Source organism: Priapulus caudatus, unplaced genomic scaffold (genome assembly GCF_000485595.1).
Source record: "Priapulus caudatus unplaced genomic scaffold, Priapulus_caudatus-5.0.1 Scaffold673, whole genome shotgun sequence".
Lineage (NCBI taxonomy): Eukaryota > Metazoa > Priapulida > Priapulimorpha > Priapulimorphida > Priapulidae > Priapulus > Priapulus caudatus.
Window position 1 is genome coordinate 12,141 of NW_014577734.1, and position 14,886 is coordinate 27,026.

The 14,886-nt window shown below is 42.3% G+C and overlaps 1 protein-coding gene across 1 annotated transcript in view; it reads left to right on the forward strand.

The window, feature by feature from the left end:
* The window catches only part of LOC106812678 (AP-5 complex subunit beta-1-like), a 26,339-nt gene extending 12,033 nt beyond the window's left edge, over positions 1 to 14,306 (forward strand). The window contains exons 3-14 of the mRNA XM_014816612.1: positions 6,729 to 6,855; positions 7,839 to 7,992; positions 8,244 to 8,333; positions 8,802 to 8,937; positions 9,219 to 9,354; positions 10,661 to 10,767; positions 11,082 to 11,221; positions 11,389 to 11,536; positions 11,937 to 12,118; positions 12,684 to 12,848; positions 13,083 to 13,201; positions 13,588 to 14,306. Of these exons, the coding sequence (XP_014672098.1) occupies positions 6,729 to 6,855; positions 7,839 to 7,992; positions 8,244 to 8,333; positions 8,802 to 8,937; positions 9,219 to 9,354; positions 10,661 to 10,767; positions 11,082 to 11,221; positions 11,389 to 11,536; positions 11,937 to 12,118; positions 12,684 to 12,848; positions 13,083 to 13,201; positions 13,588 to 13,760 (1,677 nt within the window). The 3' untranslated portion in view covers positions 13,761 to 14,306. The remainder of the gene's footprint in view (positions 1 to 6,728; positions 6,856 to 7,838; positions 7,993 to 8,243; positions 8,334 to 8,801; positions 8,938 to 9,218; positions 9,355 to 10,660; positions 10,768 to 11,081; positions 11,222 to 11,388; positions 11,537 to 11,936; positions 12,119 to 12,683; positions 12,849 to 13,082; positions 13,202 to 13,587) is intronic.
* Positions 14,307 to 14,886: the final 580 nt, after the last annotated feature.

Genomic DNA, 14,886 nt, shown 5'->3' on the forward strand with positions numbered 1-14,886 from the left:
GGTTAAAGAAGATTTATGCTCCTTAAATCGTATAATTTCTATGGCATTCTGTACTGTCAGTATGTTAAGTGTAACGTATGCCAGCTGCCAGTGGCTACTGCACAGTGCATGTGGTTGGTGTAGCTGTGGAGTTTTTTGGCCTCGGCGTTAATTGGTTACAGGTGGCAGCTCTCTATTGAGCCTGTAGGAGCTTGCGTAGGTAAAATGGATGAGTGCTTACCTATTCTGTCTTGCAGATAGTTGTTGCTCACTACGCTATGATGGGAGCTTCCATACTTTAATCTGAAGACACTTAAACGTACGCGCCATCTGCGTGCAACTTTCATAACGATCCAACGAACATTCTTTTGAGAAGGTTCCTGATACGCATCCCTGTGCCATTTCCACTGTTGCGGCGTGTATGTGAAACATTTTGGACTAACAGGGTTTACTAGAATCCCACCACTCTCACCACAGAGTCCACCGGCAGTAGACGTTAGATGAGGCGCTGTCGCTCTGCGGCACTTGTTAGCTCATCTGACATAGTCAGATGCAGCTTGTATAATCGCATGATCGTCCGTGTCGTCTGTCCGTGCGAGCGTCGGTCCGTCGCGTGCCGTGCGTCAACAGTTGGGCAGCAAATCTAAACGGCTCGACGTACGGTCACTGATATTCGGACGTGGGGGGGGGGGTAATCGCGAAAACAAGGTTAAGGTCAAAAGGTTTATCCGACACTTACTCTTCGCATGTCAGCGGAAAGTACATTTCATGTCTTTTCAATAAGCGCATAAAAATGGTAGGTCACCACTGAAACAAAAAAAGTTTTTCAATCGCCTCCGTCAGACCGCATGTCCTCAGAAAAATGTCTAAAATCTGCCCTGTGCCCATTGACTTTTGACCTGTGACCGTCCAATTTCGGCACAGTGATGTCTTTTCCTACGATGATGGCTATACACGCGCCTATCACGAGCCTAGGTCGACCGTTTAGCATTTGTGCGCCGGCAATTCTGAATTTCTCCCCGTATACCTTAAGTTAGGAGGGTGTAACATGTTTTTGCACGTGTTACATGAAGTAGTCAGCGAGGCTATAGACTAGGGTTGTTTGGTGACCAGGTAGTCTGCGTAGACGCAGCGTCGCGCGGCTACATTGATGTTACAGGGAGTTGGATAAGCGGGTTTTAGATTAGGCAGTTTCGAGAGTCAGTGTGAAATAGGGGTAGGACAAGGTCTGAGAGAACGGGTGACATGTGCGCTCAGGATGTAGGGAGTTTTGGGGGAATATAGAGAGAGAGATGTAAGAGGGGGGGATTCTGGTTCTGGGCGCGAGAGTGAGCAGACGCGCGTATGCGCGTGTGCGGCGTTGTTTGTCTGTGTGTAAGGAGATGTGATGTGTCTAAGATATTAAAGATTATACAGTTTACCACACAAGTTAATTTGGATCTACTTCATCATTTCTACATGAACTCGCATTCTTGTTTACAAGGGAATGTTACACCTTCTTTTACACCTCTTGACCTTTGACCTTTGACCCCCCAGCTTCGACATCCCAACTCGTTTTCGGATTAGCCCCCCCCCCACGTCCCGAATATCGTGACCGTACGTCGAGCCGTTTAGATTTGTGCCCAATTGTTGACGGACGGACGGACGCACACACGCACGGACGGCCGGACGGACGGACGGACAATCATGCGATTCTACAAGCTTCACCTGACTACGTCAGATGAGCTAATAAAACTGTAAAAATATGTATCAAGCTTATATTCGCTCAACGAAAAAACAACTCGAAAAACGCGTGTCGCAGCGGTTCTGCATCATGGCGGGAAGAGTCGACGCAGGTCACGTTATGCACAGCCATAGATATCATATAACAGATGAGCACATGCATCCTTCATGACCTTCAGCGCTTGGCAACACCGCATGGCAACAAGAGACGCGTCACAACATCGCTGCAGAGCGGAAAAAGTAAACGCTGTTTGAAACATTCGACCCAACACTTTCACTTTGTAGTCTAAAAGCTTCGAATGAACGTATTCCCGGGCATTTTTTTTACCTATCACACATATATATGCAAGTACAAACGTGCAATGTTAAAATAATTCATGTTTGCCTGATTTTATGTTTTTTGCTTGAAATTTTCTGGGAAGGCACCTTTCATATACATGACTGTATATGAAGTGTTGCAGTATTGGTGGTCATTAAATTCATTAGGGGTTCAGATTTGGCTCACTCTGTCCTTCTAATGCCCTTCACCAGTTTTTCTAAAGCAGGGGTTTTGTTAGAGCTGGAATGCTAGAATATTTAATCGCATTAATATTTAATTTTTATTACAGTCCCAGCTACTTTCCCAATTGACAATCGAGTACATTTGGGCCACCCATCACTGGTCCCTGTTGTTCCCTGATACGTTCTCATGCTAGTTATTTTTGCAAAAACCCCGCTCATTGCCTTGTAAACCAGTTCAGCTATTGAACGGAGGGGTACCCATGTTGCCACTTATAACAAAGTATCGAGCCAATTGCTGGTGAGAGAGATCCTGAGAGAAACGGAGAGGAAAAGACCATTTTCACACATATGGAACAATTAAGTTTGGTTAGCACTGCCTGATGTACCAGCACATGTCCTGATGGATGTAAATAGGATTAAGTTATGCCCTGTGTCAAATTGTGGGGTTAGTGGGACCAGCGTTTTTATGAATGGTGCGATTAAGAGCACACGGTTATTAGGTGCCATCGGTTGTTTTTTTGCCCTCACATTTCAGCGTGCCATCGGATTGCATAACAAGGATGCTGAACGATCGCACAGAGCTACTGAAACCTCTCGTTCTTCCCGGCGATGCAGCTAATGCCTTCCATCTCTGTAAGCAGGTGCGTTGTTATGTTATGATATGATACAGAACGTGTGTGATTCCATAGTTGTTAAAGGTATAACTGTTGAAGGTCCTGATGAATATGAGCATTGTGTTGCCAGTGTGATCACCAGGTGGCAGCATGTGAATATGCAATAAACTCGAGAATATTATATCCCACTTGCTGCTGTTTTCATTAGAGCAAATGCTATTTGTTTAGTATATAGAATGTAAAAGTATATTTCAATATATATATATATATATGAAGGTATCTGGCAGGGTAGGTGTCTGTAAAATATAAGGCTGATTTCACTTCACAACTGCTACTCAAGGGAATCACTTAAAGTGTCTTTTATCGATTGGGATCTGTTGTATCAAAGTGACCACTAATAAAGAGTTAACTTTATAACATGTAATGGTGTATTTTCTGTGACATATGTATGGATGATAGAGAAAAGACTGGTGCTTGGCAAGCCATCTTGACATGAGAGAGCTACGGCGAGCTCTGCTAATCGTGCTGGATATGTGTGACCAACTGACCCCGCAGGCAAGGTTTATGCTGCTTCATCAACTCACTGACGTAGTCAGAGCTTCAGGGATCACGCCTATGGTGAGATATTACTCGCATAATGTGGCCATAGTGATCTCGAAATTAGAATGTTGATACCACAGATATGATAAATATAGCCATTAGTATGTCGTTCTGTGTTTTGCTTAATTATATAGATAGATATTAATGATATTGACTTGCTTTATCTTGGTCTTTGGAGGTTTACTGTCATAATTTTAATGCTATAAGTTGACTAGGATCCTAGTCATATTTAAGCACTACAGTGTGTGATGATGGATAAACTAACTGCCAATATGAATTTTGCTCCACTTAAGATGTAAAAATCTTGACTCATCTCTCTCTCTTCCTCTCTCTCTCTTTCTCTCTCTCTCTCTCCTCTCTCTCTCTTCCTCATCTCTCTCTCTCTCTCTCGTTCCTCTCTCTCTCTGCGTCTCTCTCTCTTCTCTACTCCTCTCGTCTCTCTCGCTCTCCTCTCTCTCTCGTTTCTTCTCGCCCTTCTCCCTGCTCCTTGGTCTCTCTCTTTCGGCTGCTTTGTCTGCTCTCACTCTCTCATCTGTTTCTAATAGATTTTCGCAGAACAATCGATGATGAAATACGCTGTCACCATGTGTGCCATTGCTCAACCTGGCTGGCTAATGCTGGCAAGGTATTATTGATGTAATAATTTCCTACATAGTAATACCCACACACATACACACATCACACATCGAACACACATGCATGTGCACGCACGCACGGCATTCGCCACGGCCTGCAGCACGCAGCACTGCGCTCACGCCAGACACGTACACACACACGCATGCACAACACACACGCACCGTATAAGCACGCCATGTGCACACATTATCTGCATTGGCAATGTGCAGTAACATCCTGCGCAATGCCATATAAAAGCTTCCACGAAGAAACTTCTCTCAGCCTCCGATTTATAGTCTCAATTTGCCTCACCTGCTGGTAATGTGGATGACATTATTTATTGTAATATACCCTACACTAACACACACATAACACAAGACACACACATGAAAACAGCACGCAACGCACGCACATCAAACTACACATACACATACACAAACACACCTATGAACGCACGCACGCACGACACACACGTACATTAATACGCCACGCACATGCACGACGATACGGATTACGACGGCACAACACAGATGAATGCGACGCACGCAAAACACATATCGCACGACTATGGATACACACATGCACGCATGCGATACGCAACTCGCGCACAGGAAGTCGCGCACGCATATGAAAGCTCTCACGAAGAGCTTCATTCCGGCTATGTGAACTCGCTGCCGACGGTCGCGTTGCAGACGATGTTGCTGACGATCTATTCTCGCGGATGCGGAGGAGACGTAGCCTGTACACAATGCCTTGCTGCGGGCACGTCACCATGCAGAGGCCTGTCTATCAGCCAACCGTCTTACTCTGCCTGCACTGGCCTCGAACATTCATCGAGGTGAGAAGCAGCCAATGAGAGATGCAGCTACATGGGTGTTAACTGTCCTTCTGTAGATGGATTTCCATCTTGAGAAAAATTGTGTTTTTTTAGAATTTAATTTTTTTTAATTTTTTTAATAGTGAATTGCTATCTGATGTCTTAATCTAATCTAATGTCTCTCAATCTAATGATCTTAACAATGTATGCTTGTTATATATTCTTGTATAATAGTGTGTTATCCAAGTTTTTATGTTACAAATTAAATAGATTTTAGTGTTTTTAGCTCATCTGACGAAGTCAGATGCAGCTTGTAGAATCGCACGATCGTCCGCTCCGTCCGTCCGTCTGTCGTGCGTGGGTGCGTGCATGCGTGCGTCGGCCGTCCGTCCGTGGGCGTCAACAGTTGGCACAAATCTTAACGCCTTACGTACGGATCACGAATGTTCAGCGACGCGGGGGGGATCGTCAAAACGAGTTGGGATGTCGAAGGCTGGGGATCAAAGGTCAAAGGTCCAAAGAAGGTGTAAAAGAATGGGATGCGAGATTGCGGCACAAATCTAAAGGCTCGACCTAGGCTCGTGGTAGTATGTGTATAGCATCATGTAGGAAAAGCATCACTGTGCCGAAATTGGAGGTCAAAGGTCAAAGGTAATGGGCACAGGGCAGATTTTAGACATTTTCTGGCACATGCTCTGACGGAGCGATTGAAAAAAATTTTTGTTTTCAGGCGGTGACCTAGCATTTTAATGGCTTTATTGAAAGGACGCATGGAAATCTACTTTCTGCTGACATGCGAAGAGTAAGTGTCAGATAACATTTTGACGCCTCAAGAGGAGCGGTTAAACATGGATTTGTTTACTGTCTGTTAGAAAGAATTTGACTGGCCGGGTTTGCTAGTAGAATCTATACATGCTGGATGTACTGAGGCTACAATGTCACAGTGAAATTTCAAAAGCTAAATTTGTTGAAGAAGGTTTATGCTCCTTAAGTCGTCATAATTTCTATGGCATTCTGTACTGTCAGATGTTACATGTAACGTATGCCACTGCCAGTGGCCACTGCCAGTGCATGTGGGGTGGTAGCTGTGTAGTTTTTGCCTGCGTTAATTGGTTACAGGTGGCATCTCTCTATTGCAGCCTGTAGGCTTGCGTAGGTAAATGGATGAGTGCTTACCTATTCTGTCTTGCCAAATAGTTGTTCTACGACGTACGATGGAGCTTCCATCTTTATCTGAAGACACTTAAACGTACGCGCCATCTCATGGCAACTTTCATAATGATCCCAACGACATTCTTTGACGAAGTTTCGCTGATACAATCCTCGTGCATTCCCACTGTTTCGGCGTGTATGTGAACACATTTGGGACTAACAGGGTAACTAGAATCCCACCACTCCACCACAGAGTCACCGCAGTAGACGTTAGATGAGCGCTGTCGCTGGCCGCCGCGCACTTGTTTAAATTCTATCTCTATCTGTCTATAGGAAATGTCACCAATTGTGTTGTACAGAATCCATAGCTTCAGATCCCTCACCGAACCCAATTTTTTTTGAGTCCCCACTTTTTTCTCATGCAGATAGTCTTACTAGCAGGTAATGCTGTGAGGCTCGTTGTAACATTCTCAGTGGTATATTTCAGAGCTGGATCTATTCACATTGGTTGTGCAGAATTGTTTCATGAAGATTAAGTGAGGTAGTACTAAAGTTACAAAAGTTATTAGAATTTGCGGTTTCAAGATAAAAATGACAAAATACACAACAGTGTGTATCTGCACAACTTGTTCACTGCTTGTTAAAGATTACTAGCTGCATTTTAGAAGTTCGTTAAAAGGTGATATGACTTGGGTGTGTAATGCTGTAGTTATTGCGCTTGTCCACAGGTGTCGCCACTAGCTGCCTCGATGCAGTCTCAGCAGCACCACCTGTTGGTACCCACTGCGTTGGATAGCTCTGATCTGAGGCTACAGAAACTCAGAATTCTCACCGCATGCTACGATGACAGTTCAGGTATTGAAGCAAATGAGAAGTGCTAGTCTACTGTGTGTATAGTGGCCTCCTCTGGGTATATAATGGAACTTCCTCCTCTGTGTGTACAGTAGCTCCTAATTCTGTGAAAAGAAGGACGTTTGCCTGTGTGCATAGAGTTGCTTCACTTTCTGTTTGTAGAGGGAATTTTTCTACTGTGTGTAGAGTAGCTCCTAATTCTATGGGATGAAATTTTGCACAAGGGAGAGATAGTGATCCGCTAGGGGACGGCTCTGATTGGCTAATTTGGTCTCTTATTTAATTTTATTATTTTTGGGTAATTTTGTTTTATTTTAGAATTAGGGTTAGGGTTAGGGTTAGGATTAGGGTTAGAGTTAGGATTAGGGTTAGGGTTAGAGTTAGGATTAGGGTTAGGGTTAGGGATAACTGATTTCTGCAGCTACAATACACTAATAAAGCGCCATCTCGCGGATCACTATCTCTCCCCTGAGACCTACTATATGGGATGAGGGACTTCTGTGTATAGAGTCGCTTGCTTTACAAGAATTTTTCTACTGTGTGTATAGTGGCTCCATCTATTGTGTGTATAGAGGCTCTCCTGTATAGATAAAGAAGGGCTACATCTTCTCTTTCTAATGGGTTCCTCCCTCTCTCTTTCTCCTCTTTCTTCTTGCTCTGTTCCCCTACTCCTGCGTGTGTCTGTGTGTGTGTGTGTACGTGTGTGCATGCGTGCGTGTGCGTACCTACGTACGTGCGTGCGTGCGTACCTGTGTGCATGCATGCGTGCGTGTGTAGAGGTGCTGCCTCCTCTGTGTGTATGGATTTTCTCTCTATAGTGTATGTAGAGGCTGCCTACTCTCTGAGTACACTCCCTATATTAAGGACATGTTTTGGAAGCATATGACCTTCCTCCTGGCTTTTTCTATTCCTTCTTTTTCTCTGTGTGTAAAGGTACCGCTGTTTGAGATGGTGCATCTGATGTCGTACATGCCTGCGTATTTCAGATGTTGATACAAGACTTCTTATCAGCAGCCTGGGTATACAGCGCAAGCTTGTACATTACAGTCAGTCGGGCAAGTACGGGCCGGCGTTATTCCGCGTTCTTTACACCTACTTCAGTCGCCATCCCGGCACAGAACTCGCAGCTGAAGTCTGTAGGTAAGTCATGGAGACTAACCACAGGGAACTAACATCCAGCATTGACACTATACTAGCAAGTCACCCCGGGTTTGCATTATCAAAGTTATATTTGAAAATTGTGCTTTAGAATGGAATTGATTTATTCGTCGCTTAGACTATAATATCAATATAACTATACAGAGATGGTATAATGGAGTATATATTCATACATAGATAGTAATATAGTATAGATATTTCATGGTATTGTATTGTGTATGCTTGTGTTCCAGATTTGTAGAAGTTCTGGTTCAAGCAGAGCCTTTCCTTATGCCACATGTTCTCGATTTTCTCAAGTGTGTTCAGAAGACTGAAGTTCAAGGGTATGTGAATGCTGCCTGGGCTTCAAATATGATATTTTCTACTACCAATCAAGAGAACAATATTAAAACATAAATATATTAATTCATAGTAGTATTAATTCATATTAATCAATCTGACACATTTTTTTCATCTTAGTTTAAGCTCAAAAGTCCCATGTTTCATCAACAGCCAATAAGATACAGTTGATTTATTTAGAGCACACCTTTCCACAGGCAAACTAGCAGATGTAACGATCCTTATTGCAGGTTATCTATCTGATATATCTGATATGATCTGATATATCATCTGATATGATCTGATATATCATCTGATATGATCTGATATATCATCTGATATGATCTGATATATCATCTAATATATCATCTGATATGATCTGATATATCATCTGATATGATCTGATATTATCTGATATTATCTGTCTAATCTGATCATAATCTAATTACTCTAGTCTTGATGCTATACTATAGATCGTGCTATCATCAGATGCTGCTGTGCATACTGGAGCAGGTCACCCAGCATGACATGGCTGTGGTGCAGGAGAATCTCAGCTACCATCTCATGCTGCTGAAGGAAGCTGCCGCACAGCCCTCCGTGTCGTCACAGGTGAGTCTACCTGTCCTTACCGCTAAGGCTGTAGTTACTGTTATAATTATAATTATAATGATATATTGAGGCTATAGTCACTCATGTATGTTTCCAGGTAGGCATGTCCTTGTAATAACAGGTTATACCCTGCACTTACCTCATAGGCAGGCCTGTTCATATAGTTAAAGTTTCATTCATTGTTTCATTCATTCATTGTTTCGTTCATTCATTCATTCGTTGCTTCGTTGCTTCATTATTTCATTGCTTTGTTCATTCATTCATTGCTGTGTAATTTGCAGAAGATCATTCAGCTGCTATTGAGCGTCTGTGAGTCGACCCCCATCCTGACTGAGGGGGACCTACTCGTAGGACATCAGCTGATAGGTGTTTGCCGTTCCCTCCTGCAGACACACCCAACCAGGGACATGTTTGAAGGTGCGTGTCTGATGTGAAGGTGGGGCGTTCGTAGGGACTTAATGATGTAGTGGGTATAGGTTAAAGAGTGTGTGCTCATCGTTTGACTTATTTTGAAGGTGATGCATTTGTTGTGTTATGTTTAGTGGTGGTACATTCGCTGTGACATGTTAAAAAGAGGGCGTTCCTCAGGACGTGTTATATAAAGGTGGGGTGTTCATGGTGACATGTTCAAAGGTGGAGTGCCCATTGTGAGATATGTTTAATGGTTGGGTGTTCATTGTGAGATATGTTTAACGGTTGGGTGTTCATTGTGAGATATGTTTAACGGTTGGGTGTTTATTGTGAGTGTAGCGTTGAGCATACGCTTGTAGACAGTAGACGTAGATATTCAGAACAACAACGGTGTAAACGGTAAACGGTGAACGATAGGTTTATTCTGAACACGAAGAGTAACGGTGTAACACGTACCACCTAGCAGCTGGAGAGTCCTGTCTACCCAATAACTCTCTCCTTATATCCTGCCCCCCGTCCTCGCCACGTTGCGGCTTTTATTCGAAGGTCGTTCACTCCGGCCGTGTCGCGACCACTTGTCGTTAAGGTACTCCCTTAATGACATGTGTCCGACAAACTCGGAGGCGACCTCGGTCAGTGCCCGCCTAGTGACAAGGCTACTTTATTTACGGCTCTTAATTACGTCGTTTAGAGACTGGCGGGAGGCATCGCTTATTCCCTGACCGCTTGTTTTAGTTGGTGTGTGAAGTTGCCTATGTTTGTAATCCCACGGCACTACATGAGATATGTTTAATGGTTGGGTGTTTATTGTGAGATATGTTTAACGGTTAGGTGTTCATTGAGAGATATGTTTAATGCATGGTTGGGTGTTTTAATATTGTGAGATATGTTTAATGGTTGGGTGTTCATTGTGAGATATGTTTAACGGTTGGGTGTTCATTGTGAGATATGTTTGACGGTTGGGTGTTCATTGTGAGATATGTTTGACAGTTGGGTGTTAATTGTGAGATATGTTTGACGGTTGGGTGTTCATTGTGAGATATGTTTAACGGTTGGGTGTTCATTGTGCCGCACATGTCACACGTATCCATTGAGTGTGTTTTACTGCTTGGGGAAATTATCTCGTTAATTTGTCTAGTTTATTTGCCTTATTGTGATTTACTTATTATAGTTTAATTTTTAGTATTAATTATCTGTTTTGCATATATATCCTTCGTTTACAAATTACGTAATTATGGGACATTATTGATTCGATTCCATTGTGGTTGTAATGTTTACTGGGTGCTACATTGTCATTGGCCTCTACTTTCAGAGCTGGCAGATTTGTTGCACACTGTGTTCACAAGGTCGAATGATGTGGGCATTCAGAGTAAAGCCAAGTTCTACTATGCGATGCTTGTTAAACTCCCAGACAGTCAGGTACGCAGACGCTTATGGAAAAAATAGTGTAGTCTCAATTCTCACCTATTTAAACTTATATATAACACTAATAAAATGTGCTTTACACCATATGAAGAATAAGCATGACAAATGTTTTTCACCATCATATATACTATCATTATCATAGTAATAATAATATCACGAATGAAGATCTGGTAAAGTTATAGAATCTACAATATTATAAAACCATAAAATCAGTCATATGTTGAAAGAAGAAAAAGAAAAAGAAGACGAAGAAGAAGAAGAAGAAGAAGAAGAAGAAGAAGAAGAAATTAACCACTTGCTCGTTGCAGATAAAGGATTTGTTGGTTAAGGCACCATCTACTGGCAGTGACTCGTGGAAGAGTATGGCTAATCTCATGTCTGAAGATGTCAGCATTCCTGAACGCGTGTGTGTAATCAAGTTTGATAACCCAATTCTTCAACTAACAAGGTAATAAGGGTATTCAACGACTAATAGATCTAAGTAAAATGGGCTGGTTACTCCTATGTGTGCCTAATAGTAGTGGTAGACACAACTATAGTTACCTGAATGGCTCGCTTAGAGTCGTAGATTACTAATCTAATATTACATATTGCTGAAAATATCTGCTTTTACAGAAAAACAGAAAGCCTCGATAAGAGCTTCCGGCTTGCTGTGGCGGTTGATAGCAAGACTGGAGATGACTCTACCCTCTTCACTCGCTACATAACGAGCATGAAGTCAGCTGTGTTGCCGTCCATCGAGATTCCGGCCAGCTTGACATTTGTTAGTGGAAGAAAATACGGCTTCTCTATTAGTCTGTTCTTCTATTGGGGATAAACGTAGTCAACCCTGTACATAAGGGTTATTCGAAGAAAAACTGTCCTTTGTGCACAGGTATCTGTTCTATGCAGGTACCTTCACTGTACACACAGTGTACCACAACAGTACCTTCACTGTTGTGGAGGTGAACTGAGGTGGTTTCACTGTATAATTGCTACTGAAGTTAAATGTAAAAATCATCCTTTATAGACAGGTTTCAAAGACGTCTTTAAAAGATGATTTCACTATATATCTGCTACACTCAACCACTGCTTATCCATGATATTTTCATGGTTTCTGACCCGTCCCGATTAAGCGGGGACCACTGTATCCATACTTTAGCACTCGTGTGTTTTTATCGCAGCCTCCGAACCAAGATGCAGTGAAGAGATTCTACGCAGGCATCCTGACGATTGACAGGGACGAGGATTACGAAGCTATTGCGGAGTACATCGTTGTGTACATGGATGCTGCGGCGATGCCCTCCCATGACATCCTGCTCACATTCACCCCACTGCGGCCGTCCCCCACCAGCTTCCGACTCCGGTGATTGTCTAGCTATGATGTCCTAATCTTTGTGCAGCATTTCATGCGAAATTAATGCATAATTTAGCTTTTATAGTAATAGTGATGGTTGTTGTTCAGTCACCCATTTGCTTGACGCGATTGATAGACAACTAGCTAATCACTATTGTAATAGCATGTTCTAAAGACAATTCTTGGCAGTGAAGTGCCTCAAAGTTAACATTTTGGCATGCAAACGGTCACGTACACAAACAAACTGATTAGGCTTAACTGACCTAGTAACAATATCTCAGTGGCATGGTCATCTTACTGAGTAGTTTACTAAGTAAATTAAATTATGCAATAAGTCAAATAATAATCTTGAGTAATACGAATGATTGCTATTCAATTAGCATATGTATACGAATAGCTTCGCCATGTACCATTTTAGCATGCCACAGGCTGAAGTATAGTTAAAGATGATCGACGATTGTTCAACTGGTACCGGCATATAGTGTGCAGGTGTACTACTTGATGATATCAGTGCTGCGGTCTTGACAGGAATGTTAAATATCTTCAGTTTCTTATATATCAACACGTCTTTCAGATTCACTTTTACGGACATGGAAGGTCGGACATGCCTCTCAATGCTGTCACCATTCCAACTGCGATTCGATGACTTGTTCCTGCCTTTGCCTATCATCGATGGTGCTGCTTGCAATAAACTACAGCTGTTCAACTGTTTGTGGCAGTCATTCTACAATGTGTGCAGGTCAGTTTCTCATTACACCTTTTTTAGTAGTACGATGAAAAAGGGGGAAAATTATTAAAAGGTAAGAACGCGAAAGAATGGTAGGATAGTAGGGTGGAGAAAAAGAAAAGGAACGGGAGATATGATGGCAGAGAGAGAGAGGGGATTTGAGGGACAAAATGGGGGGAGAAGAATGAAGGAAGGGTAGTAGACAAAGTAAGAAACAGATGGCTATAGTTCTGTTTTATCTTCTAGCTTTAACACGGATCCATCATGTGCATCGTCAATCGTGGTCCTGATGCTGCCACAGGAGCAGATGATGTCAATTCTGTCTGCGGACCTAAAGGAATACGTGATCGCCCTAGAATATGAAGGTGAATGAACTTTGTGTATGTTGTTAAGCAGAAGGCAGGTGCATTCAACCCTGTGTTAGCATTCCTCTATAGAACAGACACCTGTCTCTGAAGGATACTTGGTGTTTCCCTTCTATAGAACGGATACCTGTCTCTGAAGGATACTTGGTGTTTCCCTTCTATAGAATGGATACCTGTCTATTAATTATTGATACATTCCCTTGGCAATGCCCTTGGGTGACCCTTATTATATACATGTTTCACTGTTAATTTGGGATTTATATTACTATAGCAAGTCATATGCTAATGAAAATCGAATAGTAATAAGTTAAGGGACAAAATCTCTGTCGTGAGATGGGGATTGTTGTTCTTATGTGCAGTCATAATAATTCCTATTTACTTTGCAGAATGCGTCTCAGTCGGAATTGTTCTGCCGCCTTCCTCGCATGTCCTCTTCAAGATGGTGATAGAAGCAGAGAAAACAATCGTGCATATAGCGACGGACAATTGGGAGATATTACCACTGATAAACCGTTACCTACTCGACATGCAGGCTACAGGCAAACCTGCAGATTCGTGATCACAACCACGTGCATTTATTGTTTGGGGTTTATACATGTTTGACCTGTGGTAGTACAAGTATCATGTCATAGACACGTGAATATATTTGCAAAGACCCTATCTACATACTGTTGTGATATGTACATAATGATATAATATTTTTTATGTAAAAATGATTATTGTATAGAGAGAATAATGCATGTCATTGATGTGTTGAAAAAATGAATAAAGGAGGGTGCAACCCTCTTGCCATTGCATCCTACATACTGCGTAATGTAAGCTTGCATCTGGAATAATGATCATGTTCATTAAAAGTCGCATGCAACATATTGTGCAAACAGTAATAATGCATTATTTATTAATAAGTATGATCAAAGTACGTGCATGCGGCATACGATCAGCTAAATAGCGAGGTATTAAGAAAGCTTTAAGGGCCCTCTACTAAAACGTACAATGAAAAATGTACAATGTATGATGAAGTATTTGAATTGCATTATGACCCTCTTCCATGTCTCTCTGGCTCGTAGTACTCTTAATTACGACCAAAATAAGTGTTGTAAGACAATATGAACACGAACACCTCATAAGACAAGACTGGTGTATGTGTATACCAATGGTTTATTCCCGGTTGGCCTACTCCCATTTCGACTACGGCAAAATTACCAGTTGGCCTACACCCATTTAATTTTCGCCTACTCCCAATTCGTCTACGCTCAAAATCTACCCCATTCCCTTTTCGTCTACGATCGGTTTGTTAACTAAATAATCATGTATAAATAATAAAATATGGTTTTGATTGGTATACATAGACTACAGGAACCAGAAGAAAACATAAGTACAATAGGACAAACGCACTTACGGCACAAACGGCACACACATGCACGGATTCACATATTCCTTCTAATATAACTACTTCTCTCGTCTTCCCGCTCACCCTCTCTCTCTCTCTCTCTCGCAATATTTCTCTTCACGCACGCACGCTCGCACGCACACACACATACACACTCTCTCGGGCGCTATATATACACACATGTATATATGGTTCTAGGACAAATACCCCCCGGATAATCACCCCCCGTACAATTACCCCCATGCCATTCACCCCCGGACAATTGCCCCCCGGACAATCACCCCGGACAATTACC